The sequence below is a fragment of the Peromyscus californicus genome, unplaced genomic scaffold, assembly GCF_007827085.1.
Source record: "Peromyscus californicus insignis strain IS unplaced genomic scaffold, ASM782708v3 Scaffold_4__1_contigs__length_199733344, whole genome shotgun sequence".
NCBI classification, from domain to species: domain Eukaryota; kingdom Metazoa; phylum Chordata; class Mammalia; order Rodentia; family Cricetidae; genus Peromyscus; species Peromyscus californicus.
Window position 1 is genome coordinate 166,453,821 of NW_026294562.1, and position 20,812 is coordinate 166,474,632.

At 48.4% G+C, this 20,812-nt stretch overlaps 1 protein-coding gene across 1 annotated transcript; it reads right to left on the reverse strand.

The window, feature by feature from the left end:
• Positions 1 to 12,088: 12,088 nt before the first annotated feature.
• On the reverse strand, positions 12,089 to 18,542 carry LOC128124045 (carcinoembryonic antigen-related cell adhesion molecule 15-like). The gene is made up of 4 exons (XM_052760282.1): positions 18,449 to 18,542; positions 18,306 to 18,371; positions 15,275 to 15,640; positions 12,089 to 14,487 (listed from the first exon to the last, which is right to left on the reverse strand). The coding sequence occupies exons 1-4, from the start codon at positions 18,540 to 18,542 to the stop codon at positions 14,201 to 14,203; spliced, it is 813 nt and encodes a 270-aa protein (XP_052616242.1). The 3' UTR covers positions 12,089 to 14,200.
• Between the last annotated feature and the right edge of the window lie 2,270 nt (positions 18,543 to 20,812).

The following is a 20,812-nucleotide window of genomic DNA, read 5'->3' on the forward strand; positions in this document are numbered from 1 at the left end:
AGGCATGAGAGCCGAGGAGGAGACCACGGACTCCTTAGCTTATAAGGAGATCACCTTTCTGATAGCCATCTGGATCTTTCTAGCCACAGGGCTCTGCTGAGTTCACATGGCTGAGCCAGTTCATCAGATGCAGCCCGACAGGCTGCCAGACACCTGGCTGACACTGTCCTGAGGTGACGGTACTGTCACCAGCCACTTGCCCAGCAACCTGCAGCCTCCTGAGCAACACAAAATGCCATCCAGCTTGTAGAAGCCTGCCGAGTTTGTGTCCAAGCTTCCAAGGCCCTCTTCTGGAGAAGGCGTCTTAGCTGCCCTTCCCCCACACCTCCTCCAGCTTCCTTTTCCAAAGTGTCGTAAACCCCTGGAGGCACAGAGTGGCCAGGCCCCTCTCCCAAGGGCTTCTAACAGATCCCACCTGCAGAATACTCTAATTGCCCTAACAGCTGGACCCTGACCCCATCCTACAGGATAAAAAAGCCCAATCTTTAGACATGAAATCCCACCCATCTCCACCCTGGAAAGCTCCACAGTGAAAAGTTCTACCCCCTTCCCAAGAAACTCCATAGAAGCCCTGTTCAGTTTGCTGCTGTTTCTCGCCGGGGCAGAGGCAGCCACACTCTTGGGTTTTTCCCTCCTAATGAATCTCTCGTGTGAGGTTTGTTGTGTTGTGTGACTTTGTGGTATTCCTTGGCTCCCAGCTGCCAGGATGCCTTTCCATCTGAGCTGTAATGCTGGCAGATGTGATCTTTTCCACGCTGTACTCTGCCGCACGCCCTGTGACAGCCTATAAATCCTGTGGCCTCAGGGGAAGATCTTTTACCTGTATCCACTGTCACATGTCAGACCTTCACACTATTGACGGGAAAACACAGCTCTCACATCACAGGGAAGAAGAGATAGACTGAGTGACCGTAAAGTCCAGAAACACAGATTTAGATTTGCCCCAAATTCCATGTTCTGAGGTGGAAGTGGTTTCATGAACTTCTTTTATAGCAATGTAACAAAGCAAGTCTTAAGTCAAGGCCTTCTCCAAGGACATGAAGGCTATAACAAAGCTGAGGGATGGCAAAAATAGGGCTCAGACACTCTCCAAAGGCTTGCAGCCTTTGGTGGTGAAACCTAGAGTTCTGTTAATACATTCCAAGAGGCTTCCCCCGCCCCCTGTTAGTCCCAGGATGTTGCCCAGGTGGGCAAGGAAAGAATGCTTAGGGAGTTAAGATAGACCAACATAAACTGCAGTTAGACTCTGGACTTGCACCTTTCCAACCTCTCCACTTCACAGTAGTTCCAGTCAGCACATCAGGCTTTGTAGACACAGCTTCCTTCCAGAAACTCCCCTTCACAGTACCCCCTTTGCCCAAGCTTCACACTCGTGCATAGGAAGTCCATATTATAATATGATGTCCCTGTCAGTTGCATGGTTCCTAGGAACTGACATAGATGTGGCTGGACAGCAGACAGGACAGCAGTCTTCAGGAGAGAGGAAGAGCTGGTAAAGCCATTAAGGAACACAGCCTGGGTCTATCAAAACTGTTAGTTCTCAGGATCGCAATCTTATTTCTTTATCTTTTTTCCTTTTCCTTTCTTTTTTTTTGTCCTTCCTTCCTTCCTTCCTTCCTTCTTTTTTTGTTTGTTTTTGCTTTTTTTTTTTTCCAGATAGGGTTAGTCTGTGTAACAGCCCTGACTGTCCTGGAACTTTCTCCGTAGACTAGGCTGGCCTTGAACTCACAGAGATCTGCCTGCCTCTGCCTCCTGAGTGCTGGGATTAAAGGCATGTACCATCACTGGCCAGCTCTCACCTTTTCTTTTTCTTTCTGTCTTCCCTCTCTCACAGAACTTTTCTGTGGAATGTGGCTAAATCAACATGAAAGTATCTTTTGCATTCTATGAGGCTATAACTTACGTTGGAACCTGACAACCATGGTAGTAATACACCTTGAGGTCACTTAAGACTGACCAGTGGTTCTCAACCTATGGGTTGTTATCGCCTTGGGGGCTGCATATCAGATATCCTGCAGGTCAGATGTTTACATAATGGTTCACAACAGTAGCGAAATTGCAGTTATGAAGTAGCAATGAGATAATTTTATTGTCGGGGGGGGGGGGGGTTCCTACAACATGAGGAACTGTATTAAAGGGTCCCAGCATTAGGAAGGTTGAGAGCCACTGCTTAAGATTGATATCCTACTGTGCACTCAGCCATTTGTTCAACCTGCCTTTAAGAGAACAATGTAACAACCAAATCTCACTTGCCTTGGCTTCCCCAACCTCAGCTAATGCATAGCTGTAATCTTACATTATATGCTCTTCCTTGCCCTCACCCAGGAGTGACGCACCTGTGTATCTAATGAGTGGTCGTCATTTGTTGAAAACATCAAATAGCTTGAGCAACCTCATAGACTATAAATATCCACCATAAGTGCTGGAAACAGCATGGGTGTAGTGATGTTTGCAGTGGACGCTTGCTTTTCTAAGTACTTCAGAAATAAGTTGGAACAAATAACTTAATCCCTTGTAAAATTCTGCTGAAGATTTCTGTAACGTGTCCATCCTTCCTTCCATGTTGGATGCTCTCTGTGCTGGTCAATAACTGAGAGAGCAAAGGTCGTTGTTTGGGACAGACAGATTCCCAAGATAGATAAGATAGACAGCATTCAGGCAGCCAGGGGGACACAGATTCAGACTTATACAACTGATAGGTTACAGACAGGCCAGTAACCACCAGCTACAGAAGGTTACAGACAGGCCAGGAACCACCACCTACAGAAGGTTACAGACAGGCCAGGAACCACCAGCTACAGAGGGACGAAATCTGGGACGGGAGAATTCTGGTTTGGGATGGATCTTACTCAAATCAAGCAGAAAAGAAGTCTCTGGTGTCGTTCGTATGACATTGATTGATGTTGGTGACCCTGAGTTTATTGTGACTATGTTTAACAGACTCAGTAGAACAGGTTATTATATCTCAAATTAAAATCATGAAGACCACTGTTTGGCCCCATGAAGTAATGATAAAAGACGAAAGGAACAACCAACATTTACACATTTTAAAAGTCTAGATTGATTGTATGATTCTCCTGTATTTACAGTTTTGTGGACGTTAGGAAATATCTATTCCATTTTGGAGTATTTAAGCAAATCTGCCATCTTTTCCTGTTAGTTTTTCCTTTGTCCAGTGTGACCTTCAGCTATAAACATCAGTGCATGAAGATGGATCAGGAGGAGCCCCGGGAACGTCAGTCCTGAGGGGACAGAGGCTCAGCTCCGCCTTGTCAGCAGCAGTCACCCAAGGAGTCCCCTAGGCTTTGGGGAGCTGGACTGAGGCCAAACCAGGCTTCACAGCTTCAGTGCTAAAGGCAATTTTAGGACTGGCTGAGGAATAAAGACATTTTTACCTCAAGCATTAAAAAATACAAAAATACAAAAAAGGAAAAGAGCAGTCTGTGGTCGGTCAATGTGAGGAGGCTTCCTGAGGACAAGGGCTCTTTGCACACCGGACATTTCCGCAGAGCATGGACTCTGTATCTCTTTTGCTTTATCTTTAAACGGGCCATGATGTTTTTCTTTTATACTGAATTTTACTGTTTGGAGATTCAGAAGAAGGAGGCACTGTCAGAAAGAGAGGAAAGTAAGAAGGTAGCCCAGGAATCTATCTTCATACTGCTTTGGCATCTACTTTTAAAAATTGAATTTGGCTAGGCAGCGGTGGCACACGCCCTTAATCCCAGCACTCAGGAGGCAGAGACGGGGGAATCTCTGTGAGTTCAAGGCCAGCCTGGTCTACAGAGCGAGTTCCAGGACAGGTTCCAAAAAGCTACACAGAAAAACCCTGTCTTGAAAAAAAAAAAAAAGAAAAAAAGAAAAAAATTGATTTTTTTATTCATTTTTAGTATCTCCTCAGATGCAGTTTTCATAGTTCTTGCTACTTTGTCAATTGCCAATTTCATAATTTCTTTTTTCTTTTTTGTGTTTTCTTTCCGAGACAGGGTTTCTTTGTGTAGCCCTGACTGTTCTGAACTCACTTTGTAGACCAGGCTGGCCTCGAACTCACAGAGATGCACCCGCCACTGCCTGCTGAGTGCTGGGATCAAAAGGTGTGGGCCACCACCATCTCCAACTATAATTTCTTTTTTATGTTATTTACACTGTAACAAAAGTGGGCGGCCTATTTGTTACTGTTAAAATATTTTTAATTGCCAGTGACGGCTAGCTAATTGCACTAAATCAACCAATTTAGAGGTAGTCAATGTGCGGGAGGGACTTATTTTTTTCTTTATTCTTCCGAGGTCTTGTCTCACATTATTTCAAAGGCTCCCTTTCCCTCCAGTGTCTCCCACAAACACATCCCTTTCTCCTGACACTCTTTCTACAATGTCCTCTTGCCTGGAGACCCAGGTGCCCTCGATAGGCAGTGCCAAGGTCCTGATCCCCCTACCACACCCTTGACCGATTCCAATCCACAGAGCCTTCCCCCTCCACTAGCAGACCTACCTCCCCCAGTCTCTGGTAAGAAGCACTCCTCATGAGCATGGTGACCCTCTCTGGACCCCACCGGCCGGCCAGCACTCAGAGAAATACAGCAGGCAATAGTGATTCACGCTGAAGGAAGTATAATCTGACCACCCCCACACCCCCACCCACCTGCCCCCCAACACTTCCGGTTCCCCTCGGGATTCAAGCAGAGAGTGCGTCTCCCCTCAGAGCCTCTTCCCCGCTGAGACCCACCACTCTCAGGACCCATCTCACCTGTGAGCAGGAGCCCTTTGCAGAAGAGTAGAGAGGGGGGCGCCATGGTCTCTGCGCCTGCTTGCCTCAGCCCCAGCTCTGCCGCACACCTGTGCTCTTCTTATTCCTTCACACCCGAGCCCCATGGGAGCCCCTCCCAGAGCCACAAGGCTGTGGGTCATGTTGTGTCTCATCCCAGTCTACTGCTGCTACTGGTCCCTTCCAGGCTCACTTGCCCTCCCTCCTCCTCCTCCTCCTCCTCCTCCTCCTCCTCCTCCTCCTCCTCCTCTCTCTCTCTCTCTCTCTCTCTCTCTCTCTCTCTCTCTCTCTCTCTCTCTCTCCTCTCTCTCTCTATGTTTAAAGTACTTTTTAATGAGTTTACATTTCTTACTTCACAATTGATAGATTAAAGCCCACAGACAGACATGATTATACTTCTGGAAGTCTGAAGTCCAAAACGGGTCACTAGTCCCGAAATCAAGGCATCTTCAGGATTTAAAAAAAAAAAAAGTCATAGAGGTTGAAGGCTGAAATCATCTCTACTGGATGTAGCTGCTGGAGATGTCTTCAAACATTTTGTCTTAACATTTTGGTCTTTGGTTCTGTTGTTTCTCTTTGTATGTTTGATACAGGGTCTCATTTTATAGCTCTGGCTGCTTGGAACTCACTATGTAGATCAAACAGGACTTAACTCAAGCAGCTAATGTCTAAGGGGTGTTAATGGGACACTTGGCTTGTTTATTTTATTTCACTTTTATTTTTTGGGTTTTTTTGTGTTTTTTTTGTTTTTTGTTTTTTTTGAGACAGGCTTTCTCTGTGTAGCCCTGGTTGACCTGGAACTTGCCCTGTAGACCAGGCTGGTCTCAAACTCACAGAGATCCTCCTGCCCTCTGCCTCCTGAGTGCTGGGATTAAAGGGATTCACCACCATTGCCTAGCATTTTGCTTTGTTTTTGTTGGTTTGAATGAATTTTGTTGGGGTTTTTCGTTTGTATTTCTGGGTTTGAGGAGTCAATTTCTTTGCGTGTGTGGATGGGACTTTACAGTGTGTGCAGTTCTGGCTGGCTTGGGACTCTCTATGTAGTCCAGACTGCTCTCAAACTCTTAGGGATCCACAAGTACCTGCTTGACGTCCTGTCTAAGTTTGATTTCTGTTGCTGGGCTAAACACATGACCAACATCTACTTGGGAGAGGAAAGGGTTTATTTCAGTTTATAGTTTATAGTCCATCATCATAGCCAAAACCAGGAGTCAGGAACTGCCTATAAATGATAAGTCCACAGTGTGCTGGGCTCTTCCACATCAATCATTAATCAAGAAAATGCTTCACAGACATGCCCACAGTACAGTTTACTAGAGCCTCTTCCCAGAACTGTTAAGTTGACCACGGAAAATTCATCATCACGGGTTCATTCCTGGTCTATTTGACGCACAAACATGTCATTGCTAAATCATAACCTTTCCTCTCTAGTTTACCCCCAGATCATGTTAATATTCTTACAGATTTAAATACAGTACAACTTTAGAGGCCTCAGTCTTAAAACAAACAAACAAACAAACAAACAAACAAACATGTCATCACTTAAAAGTTCTGCATCTCAAGGCTGGAGAGATGGTTCAGTGGTTGAGAGCACTGGCTGTTCTTCCTGAGGACCTAGGTTCAATTCCTAGCACCCATGTGGCAGCTCACAACTGTCTGTGACTCCAGTTCTAGTAGATCCAACACCCTCATACAGATATACATGCAGGCAAAATATCAATGCGCACACACACACACACACACACACACACACACACACACACACACAAAATAACTTAAAAAAAAATTCCAGCCAGGCGGTGGTGGTACATGCCTTTAATCCCAGCCTCGGGAGGCAGAGCCAGGCAGATCTCTATGAGTTCGAGGCCAACCTGGTCTACAGAGCAAATCCAGGACAGGCACCAAAACTACACAGAGAAACCCTGTCTTGAAAAACAAAAAACAAACAAACAAAAATTCCCTATCTTATTCTATATCTTATATCTATATCTTATTTTAATATCCAGTATCTCAACTTTGGGCTCTTTTAGAATTAAAAAAAAAAAACAAACAAGTTATTAATTCTACTCCAAGAGGAAGAACCAAAGCATAAAAACAATCACATTTAAGCAAAACCAGAATCTAGCAGTGTAGCTCAAATCCCATACCTCAGAGGTTTTCACCTTGGACTCACTCATGATTCACTGGGTGCCACAGACAGTGAGGAGCCCATATCTCCCACTGCAACCCACACAGCTTGTCTCTTTGGCTCAGGCTAGCTCTCTTCCACACCTGCTGTCCTTGGCATTTATCCTGGAGTCCTGACATCTCCAACATGCCAGGATCTCCATTGCAGCTGAGACTTCACCCTCATCAATGGCTTCCTGGCCTCTCTTCAGGGAAACTCTGACCAAAAAGAACTTGGGGGGAGTAATGGATCTATTTCACATTCCATCATTGAGGGAAGCCATGGCGGAAACTCAACGTGGGACAATGCCTTGGTAAGTGATTTTAGATGTAGTCCTGTTTCTTTTAGTGCTCTTGTATTTGATGCATAAATGTTTACATTTGTAATATCTTCTCGGTGAATTTTTCCTTTAATGAGTATATACTGTCCTTGCCTATCTTTTCTGATTTGCATTGATTTAAAGTCAATTTTGACAGATATTAAAATAGATACAAATTGCACTGGTCAAGCTGTACATCTCATATCTTTTTAACATAGCTTAAGATGAGTCTGCCATCCTTCAGTTGATTCTGATTCCAGGAGAATGACCTGCCCCAAATGGAATGCAGGATCTCCACCCAGGCCACAGGGTCTGTTCTCTTGACCAGAAAGAGTTTTCTCTTAACATTCCTTGACTTCTATTCTAACATCCTCTTGTCTGAAGAGCCAACCTTAGAATCGCTTAGGAACCAGATCCACAATCAGAGCCCCCTAAATACTTGTGGGAATCTGACCTCTGGCAAGGATGAGGTTGATTTGAAGTCTGTGGTCATTTCATGCTCTCTGCCAAGGAAGCATCTGGCTACTATCTTGGGGGGCTTTCTTGTTGTTTTGTTTTTGTTTTCAAGACAGGGTTTCTCTGTGTAGCCCTGGCTGTCCTCAAACTTGCTCTGTAGACCAGGCTGGCCTCGAACTCAGAGATCTGCCTGCTTCTGCCTCCCAAGTGCTAGGAATAAAGGTGTGTGCATCACAACCACCCAACAGTTTGGGAAGCTTTTTAACCTAAACTTACTAGCCAGTTTTACCTCCTGCTTCTATCATGCCATCCCCTAAATTAGGTTAACTGTCATGAGAAACAGGGATAACTGGTGTGGTTTCTACCCACTGAGGGCGGGCGGGTGTTGGGTGTGGCAGTCAGGATACCCAGCACTGGGCTCATCTAAAAGACCCTAAAAGTGCATCCGTTGTTCTGTCTGACATCTAGCCAGATGTCAGCAGAAAGGAAGTCCTCGACTGGAGCCTGGAAGAGAGGTGTGAGGGAGATGTGCTTGCAGGGACTTCAACAGCAGTTGGAGTGACTGGGGTCAGCGCGCATTCCCTCCCCAACTTCTAGAGAGGGAGGGAAAGAAACTCGCAAGCGGTCATTTCATTTTGAGGTTCAAACTACAGTAGGCTCGTCTGTCTCTCGTGGCTGAGGTAGGAGCTACAGTGTGCTGTGGCCTGAAGTCTTAAGGCCACTGGTGGGAAACGGTTGTATAAATCTCACGTGGATTTGAGTCTGAGGTCTGAGGAGTACGATCTGTAAAGGAAACAGGCCAATCCTTTCAGCCTTCAGTGACATCTTCCCTGTTGCGTAGTTGACACCACACAGGTGGCCACGGTTAATCATTTTCATTTTGTAAGGCCAAAGCCAGTTGAGGATCTGGTCCTCAGTGATCAAATGGGCTGGAGAGGATCTTCTGGGGTCTCTAGATTTCCTTTCAACCCTTGTGCTACCTGTGTGAGGATCGTCAAGGATGACTTGCTTAGAAGTATTGAGAGATGATTCCCCTGTGTGAACCATCTTCTACACTGGAGACTGGTTAGAATTCACCAGTGATGGCTACAGAGCAGCCACCAGAGATGGCCCTGGAGGGAGGCTCTCTCCGTCCGGGCCAGGCTGGTTTAAGAGATACATGTTTCACCAGGTGGTGGTGGCGCACGCCTTTAATCCCAGCACTCAGGAGGCAGAGGCAGGCTGATCTCTGTGAGTTCTAGGCCTGCCTGGTCTACAGAACTAGTTTTAGGACAGCCAGGGCTATATAGAGAAACCCTGTCTCAAAAAACGCACCCTCCCCCAAAAAGAGAGAGACAGAGAGATGTGTGTTTCCAGGACTCATCCTAAAGCCTTTCCTATTGCCTCTAGTACAGATGTGGGTAGTCCTCCCCGCCCAGTGGAGACTGCCCACGTCTTGTGGATAATCTTGTCATTGCAGCATGTCACTGAGAGTCACACCTGAGCAATCAACACATTTCAAACACATGTCTGGGGAAATCAGACAGGGCTGCATCCTGCTCCTTCACTGACACAGAGGATCTGGACCACAGAGGGTAGCTACTTCCTGAGCTGATCGTGGGCCACCTCCCCCAACACCCAGCCCCCCTCCACCCAGCCCACCTCCACATGCTTGGGTCTCCACTGCAGCTAAGACTTCACCCTCATCAATGGCTTCCTACCCCCTCTTCAGGGAAACTCTGAGTCTGCGGTCCAGACCCACTGTGTTAGTGTCAGAGAAGGAATGTCTGATTCCCCCAGTTCACGAGGTGTTCCTTGTTTGCCTAGATGTTCCCCGCTCCCCCCCCCACCCCCCCCACACATGTGCTCCACTGTTAAGGAGGAGAGCATAGAGATCGCAGCTCTCCGGTCATCCAGAAGATAAGCAAAGTTTGGCCGCTAAGAATGCCCAAGTCGGGCTGGAGAGATGGTTCAGCGGTTAACACTGACTGCTCCTCCAGGACCCGGGTTCAGTTCCCAGCACGGCAGCTCACAACAGTCTGTAACTCCAGTTCCAGGGGATCTGACAAATTTACACTTACCTACATGCAGGCAAAACACCACCAATGCACATGAATTAAAAGAAAAAAAAAAAAAGATGCCCAAGTCTGCGACAGAGGCAAGAAAGGCCGAAAGGATGATTCCCAGAAGTGTGGTTCCCTGGGGCCTGCCTAGCCTGGGTGCAGTGAGCCTCCTTTGGGGCTATCTCAGGCAAATCTTTTATACCCAGGATGAGTGTGGAGATTTATGAGACCTTTAGGTCTGGTCGCTGGAGATCCTTTCTAGAAAACTCAGAGGGGAAGGCACCGTCAGTGAACCCAGAATCACCTATTCTAGCTGGAGACTGAGTCACCTCCCATAAATATCGATCAGACGCTGGTGACCACTATGGCACACACAGGGCCTTCGCTCCTGGAGTTGGGGAGGATGCAGGGGGGCAGCGCATTCCTGGGCTCCTTGCTGTCACTGATGCCCTGTCACACCGTGCTTGGCACTGCCTCCCCTCCTGGGGCCTCATGCCCTAACCTAAGTGTGATTGATGCCTGCTAGTGCTCATCCTTTGTCTTCGCTGGACTCCACGTTTGCTCAACCTTGTCCCCTGGTGCTGGGACCACACCCACAGTCGATGCTTTGCTTCTGAGCTGCGTCCCCAGTGCTATAGCTCTCTTATCTTTCGTGTTTCTGCACCTGTCCTGCTTCATGCCTGTCCTGTTTCGTTGTGCATGGGTGGTTCTGTTCTGTTCTGTTGTTTTGTCTTTTTTTTTTTTTTTTCCAGAGCTGAGGACCTAACCCAGGGCCTTGCGCTTGCTAGGCAAGCGCTCTACCACTGAGCTAAATCCCCAACCCCCTGTTCTGTTGTTTTGTTTTCTGCTCATTTTCTTGATCAAGAGGACTTTAACGTTCCTTCTTCTCCTCCTACCTTTCCCCCATTACAATCCCCCCCCCCCATTCTTTCTGCTGCTACAGTCAGCAGCATATGCCTCCCTCTAGGTGGAAGTTTCCCTGTCCAGACCATCTGCTCCCAAATAACCACCATGGAGATTTAAGATTACTTATGTTGAGCTGGGCGGTGGTGGCACACGCCTTTAATCCCAACACTCAGGAGGCAGAGCCAGGCGGATCTCTGTGAGTTCGAGGCCAGCCTGGTCTATAGGGCGAGATCCAGGAAAGGCACCAAAAAATACACAGAGGAACCCTGTCTCAAAAGACAAACAAGCGCCGGGCGGTGGTGGCGCACGCCTTTAATCCCAGCACTCGGGAGGCAGAGCCAGGCGGATCTCTGTGAGTTCGAGGCCAGCCTGGGCTACCAAGTGAGTTCCAGGAGAGGCGCAAAGCTACACAGAGAAACCCTGTCTCGAAAAACCAAAAAAAAAAAAAAAAAAAAGACAAACAAGCAAACAAAAAGATTACTTATGTTGAACCCAGAGTCCCCCAAAGACCACCAAGAGACCAAATGCAATGCAAAAGCAAAGAGTCTTTTTACTACGCGTTAACTCAGGACTCTCTGTCTGTCTGACACAGCAGCAGAGCAGGAGAGACCCTGAGTAGCAATGGGGCAGGGTTTTTAAAGTAAGGGGGGCTTGGGGTCTCAGACTACAAAGGAACAGACTCAAGATTGGTTTATGCTAGTGGCAACCATGTTAGTAACTTTTAATTGGCTAGAGTTAGTTGGGGGTTACAGTTATCCATTTTCAGGCAGGCCTGGACAAGTCCCTGGCTTTGTCCTTGAGCTGCCGTGGGGCTGGCTGACCTCGCAGTACTGACTGGGGGGGCTGACTCAGTGGCCCAGGCTCTGTCCTTGACTCATGCATGTAGCTCTAAGTTGGTGAGGGGTCCCAGACAGTAAACAACTGGCTGAACCTTGAGCAGTCAGAGTATGTGCAGAAAGGGAGCTACTGCAAGGACTATGTCTTTTGTTCACGGCCCTCCCAGAAACTGCTTGCTCAAGTCTCAGGAAACTAAAATTGAGGCCTGATCTCTGAGAGAAGACTGAGCAGTCTGTTATGGCATCTGCTTGGTCCTTTCACTTAAAAATGCTTGGCCAACAGCTCAGGCTTGTTACTCACTACCTCTCACAACTCAACCCATTTCTATTAATCTGTGTCCCACTCCGAGGCTCATAGCCTTTTACCTCTTCCCCATTTTGTGTGTCCGACTGGTTCTCCGAATGACTGGCGACTCCCCTGACTTCACCCTTCCTCATCCCATCATTCTCAGTTTGGCTTTCCTGCCTAACTTTATCCTGTTCAGCCATTGGCCAGTCAGCTTGTTTATTAAACCAATCATAGTGACATATATTCACACAGTGAACAGAACTCCCTGCATCCTCTTGCTGCCCCTTGGAGTCCCTCACTTCTCTATCTTCTTCTTGAACCTTGGCTTCCTGACGGGGGCAGGGGGGGGGGCGGGGATAGAGGAGCATAATTGAATCTGTTCTCTAACTAGATGGAAATGGACTCCAAGAGACAGGATGTGTCAGTCAGGGTTCTCTAGAGTAACAGAACTTAAGAATGAATCTCTCTCTCTCTCTCTCTCTCTCTCTCTCTCTCTCTCTCTCTCTCTCTCTCTCTCTGTGTGTGTGTGTGTGTGTGTGTGTGTGTGTGTGTGTGTGTGTGTGTGTGTATGAGATTTATTGGAATGACTTAAAGGCCAAAACCCAGCTAATCCAACAATGGCTGGCTGTGAACACTAAGTCCAAGAATCCAGAAGTTGCTTAGTCCACAAGGGTGGATGTCTCAGCTGGCCTTCTGTATATATATAAAGAAGTAGGTCCAATGCCCGTCAAAGAACAGATGTGCTGGCAAGGTGAGGGCAAGCAGGCAAAGAGCAAAAGCTTCCTTCTTCCATGTCCTTATATAGACTTCCAGCAGAAGGTGTGACCCAGATTAAAAGTGTGTCTTCCCATCTCTAGATCCGGATCAAAGGCGTGTGTCTTCTTACCTCAAAAGTCCAGACTGGAAGGGGATTCACTGCTTCAAACCAAGCAAAAACAACCTCTCACAGGTGTTTCCTCTGTTTCTGGACTGTAGTTCATTCAGAGGTGGTCAAGCTGACCACCAAGAGTAGCCATCACACAGGGATGCATGAAGATGGGGAGGCTGAGCCCACAGCATCAGTTCTGAGAAGCAGAGGGTTAGGAGGTGATGGGAGATCCAGAGGCAGGAGAACAGAAGTCCCTGCCCACTCCGGAGCATGGCACTCAGACTGCAGGAAAACATAAGAAGAAAATTAACCATATCCACCAGGCTTCTCGGTATGTAAGAAATATGGCCTCCATGTAAGAAATATGGCCGCCACGCTGTCACGGCCACCCCAGCCACAACTCCAACCTCCATGTAAGTCGTGGCCCCAGCGGAGAGGCCGGGCCGGCTCTCAAGGAGGGAAAGGCGAAGCATGAATGTGAAGAGGTTTCACCCTGGGCTGTGCTGGGGAAAGGCGTTCAGCATGATGAACTTGGATTTGTTCCTTCAGGGAATTTATCACCTGCGTCTGTCATGAGAAAATCATTTCCATTTTAGGATGAAAATTGAGGCTTAGAGTCAGGAGGGGCATTAGTTAAAGTTTGTGTGGTTTGTCAGAGGTCCACCCGGCTGCCTGCCTTCAAGTCTGTCGCTAACGGTGCTCACAATGGCAGCTAAGACCTGTGCAACCGACAACCCATGTGCAGATTTCTGCCAAAGAGGCCCTTGATTCTTGATCCTTAAAGCAATAGCATGAGACCCGCCCATCACTGAAGGAAAATAAAGAACGTCCCCTGCCTGCCAGCCCGTGAAAGAGGGAATAAAGGGAGAATGAAAATTAACAGTATCAAAAAGTCAATTCCATTTAAAGTTGGCTTTTGACAAAGGATTAATAATATTTTCTTTTAATGAGATTAACTTTATAATGTAATAGATTAAAATTACTAAAAACTTAGAAGTAAAATTTGAGACACTGCTATGCATGCTTCAGAATAACAAGAATTCCATGCTTGATAAAATGTATTATATAGTACATATGTATAATATATGTGTGTGTCCCTGTATGTATATATATGTATATATGTAATTTTACACACATATATGTATGTTGTGGTAGTTTGAATATAATTGACCCCCATGAGCTCACAGGGAGTGACACTATTAAGAAGTGTGGCTTTGTTGGAGTAGGTATGGCATTGTTGGAGGAAGTGTGTCACTGTGGAGATAGGCTTTGAGGTCTCTCATACATGCTCATGCCACACCCTGTGTCTAGATCATTTCCTGTTGCCTGTGGGTCAAGCTGCAAGAATCTCAGCTTCTTCTCCAGCATCGTGTCTGCCTGCAGGCTACTACTATACTCCCAGCTGCCATGTTCCCCACGGTGATGATAATGGACTAAACCTCTGAAACTGTAAGCTGCCACCTCAATTAAATGTTTTCCTTTGTAAGAGTTGCTGTGGCCATGGTGTCTCTTCACAGCAATGGAAACCCTAACTAAGCAGGAAGGGAACAGCCTTAGCCATAAGCCAACACAAGGAACAGTGGGCCAGACTTCCTGGAGCTGAAGAAGTTGGAGACCTCACACTGGTAGATCCCTGTATCTGCCCTCCAGACGGGACTGATGATGAGCTTGTGCTCTTCAGGTGACAGGGTGGTTCTCTCCGTTAGATTGAGGGGCTTGTAGTTGAAGAACCAGTTGACGTCAACTCCAGTGTCAGGTGACACGCAGGTGAGAATCGTAGCGCTCCTTCGTCTCCCGACCCTAGTGTGGTTGACTTGGAGGTAGGGCTTCGTCACAATCTCTGTGTAGAAACAGAAGAGACCAAGTGAGAGATTCAGTGACGGAGAGTCCCTCCCGGCTCCACGGGCACCTAATAAGGCCGTTTCGGTGGGGGAGTTCGGGGTCCAGCCTACAGCCAGACATCTTGTGCTTGAGATCTGCCACCCACGGCCTGTGTGACCCTGATTCAGCCACTCGGTTTCCTGGGTCTCTGTTTCCCTATCACAGGACACCCGGTGAGTGATCATTGCCAAGTCTGTGAGTTAATCTTAAATAAGGACCTGACATCTTGTGGGCCGCAAGAATGTATTATAGAGATTCAGCTGGATATGAAAGCTCTACCTAGAAATGTCAAGGCATTTTTTCTAGAGACAAGGCATTGATTATGGAATGTTTGGTGAGAGAGCGGAGAGTGAAGGCTGAGGCAGGAACAGAGGAGACAGAACTGTGTAGCTAGAGAGGGGAGAGGGGACAGAGGTTCAGTGGAGGGCAAAGCAGATCTCTTGTAGAGTCTCTCAGGGTCCTTCTCTGGGTCATGTTCATAATGACAGTTCTAAGAGTCTTGCCCGAGGCTAATGTCCTTAGCTGAGTTACCTGCTGCACATCCTCCCCTCTGCAGGACGGATTTGGGTGATGGATTTTGATCTGTTGAGGTTTAACTCCCCCATGTGTGTCCTGCACTAAATGTTCAAACCCCAATGAGGGGACCCAAGGCAGAGAGGAGGTAGGCACAGGGCAGCCCCGACGCTCCTGTGTGTTAAGTGGAATGATCCCCACCCCGCACCCACAGGTCACAGAGAGTCACTTACTGTACACTTGGAGGTAGACATGTGTTATTTCAATATGATCATGTGCTCCAAAGATTTCTAGGGTGTAGATTCCCGTGTCTTCCTGGGTGACGTCCTGGAGCATCATGGATCCGTCCTTATATACCTCTTCCCTGCCGCTGGTTGCATTCCCAAGTTTAAGTAAATCTGTGTCCTTCTCATAACGGGCAATTGTAAAACCTTGGTCTTCTTCTTTTCCTTTGTACCAGTGAAAGGAGAGAAGGTTCTCTGCCTGAACAGGAACAGAGAGAAGAACCCTCCCCCCTTCAGCCGCAGAAAACCGCATTTCTTTGGTAGATCTTAGCGCCGCCACCACAGCGGGTGAGTTCCAGCAGGTTAAAAGTGAGGCTAGAAGAGAGAAACACCCATCATTATTGGGCCCACTGTGTCCTGAGCAGGTGAGTGCAGCCTCCTAAGGGGAAGGAAGCGTCTCTCAGCCTGGGTGTGTGCATGTAGATGTGTGTGTGTGTGCGCTCGTGCGTGCGTGCGTGCGTGTGTGTGTGTGTGTGTGTGTGTGTGTGGGTGTGGGTGTGGGTGTGGGTGTGGGTGTGCATGTGGGTGTGCTTGTGGGTGTGCCACAGGTGATGTAGGAAAGCAACAGGAAGCCCGTTCTCCGGTGCCCCTGGAGCTGGGTCCTCTGCATAGAACTCTCTCCTCTAGTGTCTATGGCTCCCTGCTCATTGCCCTCAGGTCTCTGCTCACACTCGAGTATATTTGGAGTTGGGGAGGCCTTCCCTGACCTCCTCCTCAAGAGACCCTGGGTCATCCCTTCCCATTTTCTTGCTCTGTTCCCTCTGTGTTTGCAGTCAACTCCTGACCATACCTTCTAGCTGCCCTGGCTGCTACCAGCCTACTAGATCCAGGGCTTTGTGAAGACAGGGTTTGGACTGCTCTTCTGGGGAGGCCTCATGCTGGGAACAGGCTCAGATGCCTGTGAGTGAATGAATGAATGAATGAATGAATGAATGTGTCCAGAGACCTGGTGTCCATGGGTTTATTTACCACATTCTTAGTTAGAGCTAATGACAGGGTTTTGTTTGTTTGTTTTTTTGAGACAGGGTTTCTCTGGGTAGCCCTGGCTGTCCTGGAACTCGCTCTTGTGGACCAGGCTGGCCTCAAACTCAGAGATCTGCCCACCTCTGTCTCTTGAGTGCTGGGATTAAAGGCACATGCCGCCACCACCCAGCAAGCTAATGGTAATTTTTAATACCTCAAATTGATTTTTTTAATGTTTACTTGTGTGTTTGAGAGAAAATCTCACGAAGTCTAATGCACAGGGAGCAGTCAGCTTATAAAACGGTGGATTCTGAGCTTTCCTGATTCAGACCAAATCAGAATTCCTGGCTGCAAAAAAGAGGCTGAGGACCTGCTTGAGCAGTAAAGACACTTTCATGTAGGAATAAGCATGGGCCAGGGCAGCTGCCCAAAGTCCTTATGAGTGTCGCCTACTAAGGAAAAGCATTTGTTGCACATGGGATTTTAAACAGAGCGTGAGGTCTTTCTTTGTTTTTATCTTATGTCTTAAAACAAGCCATAACAGCTTCCTTTGCTATTTTGCTGTTAGAAGACACAGAATGAAGGAGAAAGGGCAGAGACAGGGACCATGGAGTGGAGGTAAATGAGAACTTCTGTCAGCTAATTCCCTCCTCCCTGTCCAGGTTGTAGAAGCCAGATGAGTCAGTGTCCAGATGAGTCAGACTGCTCCTCTCCCATAATCTGTATTTTCATCCTCTCCCCCACCGCCTGCCTGTGCATTTGTGAGTGTGTGTGTGTGTGTGTGTGTGTGTGCGCGCGCGCGCGCGCGCGCGCGCGGATGTACTGCTAGCTTTGAGTTAGTGGTTAATCAGAATATCTACCCCAACCATTTTACAAATGCCAGCGGGCAAGGACCTGGGATTGAGTCTGTAAACTAGACTGTGGGTTTTCTAGACTTCTGGAAAATTTTAATTCCCAGGGGATAGTAAATAACTAACTCCCTGTCTCCCACAGCTGCCCTTCCAGGAGATTCTGGGGTCCCCTGAAGCTGTATGAAGAGAGAAACAGCCTGTTTCAGTTTGTAAAATCATCTGCTTCCTAGATGTCTCAATTCCTGGGAGTGGCAGACACCTAGAAATGTGTGACCTGGAACCTCACTGGCACATCCCCTGCTCACCCAGTGAAGGCACCTGAGGTACCCTTCCTCCACACCTCCCGCCCTGGATTCTGAACTTCCCCACAGTGACAACCCCCTCTCCCTTCCCCAACCTCCTTAGAGCATGCTCCCTTGTCTTTTCCAGTAGCTTCTCTGCCACACCATACCACATCCATCCTCTCTAGCACTGCCTAAAACCTGCGGCCTCAAAAACAGATCTTGGTCAGTTCCTGTATCGCATCTCAGGCATCTCAGCTCTTTTCCCATGAAGAGAATCTCTCCAGGGCTGTCTCCTCCATGGTCCCAACATTTCCTCTGCCTGTAATGCCAGCTCCTTCTCCTCACACAGAGGAGGCTTCCATGTCCTGTGTAGAGTTCCAGGCCCTTCTCCATCATCCTCCCACCTCATTGCCCAGTCTGTTTTAAAAGCCCCAACCCACCAAGGTCTCCCTCAGCACAGCTCTGTCCCCTGCACTCCCTCCACAAAGTGATTTTCCCTGGAAACTCCAAACACCCCCCACAGCACAGCATCAAGGCCCTGACCCCCATTCCGGAGCCCATGATGAGCTACAAACCCAAGAGCCTGGACCTGACCCAGAATATTTCTAGTCCTCTTATGTACCCCTCACTGGTAAATCTCTGGTGGGAAGCACACCCCATTACCATGGCCACCCCTGTCAGGACCCCTGTGACTAACTTCCAATAAAGAATGATGTGGCCTTTCCTCCCCTCCTAACACTCCCCGGTCCCTGGAAGCTTCCAGCTGAGCAGCCTCTGTCTCTCCATGTGTCCTCTCCACTCAGGCTGAAGCTGAAAGAGAGTCTCCTCCCAGGCTCCCTTCCTGAGAGCGCCCTCCCCACAGCTCTCCGGGGCTGGTCTCACCTGTGAGCAGGAGCCCTTTGCAGAGAAGTAGAGAAGGGGACTCCATGGTCTCTGCTCCCCAGGGTGCTGTCCCGTGTCAACCCTGCTGGTGTTCTTGCCTCTTATTTCCACTGTCCTTAGCCCAGGGGCATCTCCAGAGTCACCTGGGCTGTGAGCAGGGTCTCTGCCCAAGGCCGTGCTCTGTGTCAGCCCCTCTTCTTGCTGTGGCCTGTGCTTTCCGGCTTCCTCCTTCCCCATGTCATCTGTCTCAGAGAGCCATTATTTTTGTTTGTTTTCTGGAGACCGCCTTTGACACAGGAGAGGGAAAATGACCCAGTGCCCCAACATTCTTTGCCAAATTTTTGGGTTTTTTCTTTTTTCTTCCTGCCTTTGCATCTCTTTCGTGTGTTAGGATAAAGTGGTGGAAAAGATACCTATGGCGGGGGGCCAAGGTGTGCTGCTGCTCAGAGAGCATGCCATCGGCCGGGCGGTGGTGGCGCACGCCTTTAATCCCAGCACTCGGGAGGCAGAGCCAGGCGGATCTCTATGAGTTCGAGGCCAGCCTGGACTACCAAGTGAGTTCCAGGAAAGGCGCAAAGCTACACAGAGAAACCCTGTCTCGAAAAACCAAAAAAAAAAAAAAAAAAAAAAAAGAGAGCATGCCATGCAACAGATCTAATGCAAGAGGTTTATTGGGAGCGGCGGCGGCGGGGGTTGGGGGTTGGGGGTTGGGGTTCAAAAGGCTGTTCAGAATGGTGACACCTGAGACAGAGATACAGAGACAGACGGACAGAGAGCACAAACAAGACAGAATGATCTGGGGTGGCGGGGACCTTTAAAGTGGGGGAGTGTTGCTACGCAACTCAAGAGACTCTAGAGTGGAAATGAGACACACCTGGCATTGGCTGGCGGTGACAGCAGCTGATGCCACCGCAGGTTGGGGTGGGGTGCAAACCCACAGCATGGTGGTCGTCCAGACTTCAAGCCCCACCTGTCCCTAGGACTCTGGTTGATGGGACGTCTAGCTGTGCAGGCCAGGTGTGAGGGTCAGATGAGGCCGGGGAGATGGCCGCCCCAAAGAAGCCTGCTTGCTGGCTCTGGCTTTCTTAGTTACCGTTTGCCATCTTAAGTGAACAAAAGCAAGGACATGACCATTCCTAGGTGTGATGGAGGAGAGGTTTTTTACTGTAGATACGAGGGAGAGCACAGCCAGAGGCATCTGGAAGGGTCTAGAGCAGGGAGAGGAAGTAGTAGATTGAGCATGGTCAGTAGCTTGAACTAGGCCATGAGAGGAGAGGGGGGGGGGGGGACTGGAGAGAAAGGAGAGAGGGCCAAGGGAACCAAGAGGACCAGAGAGCCAAGACAAAGGGTGGTCAAATGGCTGGGCTTTAGAGGAATCAGAAGCTGGGAGAGGGCATCCAAGCTCAGGGACTGGAGAGGTTTAGGGTTGGGGGTGAGGGCGAGACACGCTGAGAGGAACCAATCTCCTGGTGTCTATGGGCTTTCGTGTGTTAGAGAGGCCCCACAGCTAACCATTTGTCCTAAACTTCTTTGGGACCGAACACTAAGCCCCAGAAGGAGTTGCAGAGCAGGGAATGCCCTTTCCAAAGGTACTTTCACCCCCAACGCACAAACAAAGAAATCAAAGAGCCCCACAACTTCCTGAGTCCCTCCCTTGTGCTCCTGTGGTCGGGACACGGAGGTGACTGTGAGTCCCAGCTCCACCCTTGGGCCTTGAGAGAGAACTCACTAAAACACAGGAAAGAGTCCATGTAGCCAGGGGTCTGTGGGAGCCTAGAGGGGACATCTGACTCAGCCTGACGGACATCTGAAGGTAGAATCGGAAAGGACAGCAGTTAGTGAGTGGACAAGAATTTTCTCTTCTGGCTGCCATGAGATTTAATCCCAAATATCCTTTTGGTTTACCATTGAATTAATAATTCATTCATATTTATTAACTTACATTTACTTCTTACAGTTGGTTGAGCCTAGTAAGTTTTGGAGTCATTATATATTCCCATCATACTAGTCCCTAACAAACAAATCCTCCTGCCTCAGCCTCCTAAGTACAGAAACTACACACATGCAAAACTAAATGTAGAGGATTGACAGTGGTGGTGCACGTCTTTAGGCAGATCTCTGAGAGTTCGAGGTCAGCCTGGTCTACAGAGAGAGTTCTGGGACCGTTAAGTCTACACAGAGATATCATGTCTCAAAACAAAAACAGAAGAATGCTCTTTGAGACCCACCCTGGTGTTGCCCACTCCGGCCTGGCATCATCTGTGGCTGACGATGACCTTGAACCTCTGGCCCTCCTGCCTCCAGCTCCCCAGGGCTAGGGTGACAGAGAGGTGCTGGCACTCCTGGACTATGTGCTGCTGGGGTCTGACCCAGGACATACGAGGCATCCCTCTGCCTGCTGAACAGCGTCTTTAGCCCAGTGTAGACTTTTATTAAAGACCCAGGCACTGCCCAGCCACACAGGAAGCTCAAGGCCTCTCTGGATCCTTCCACAGGAAGATGGACCC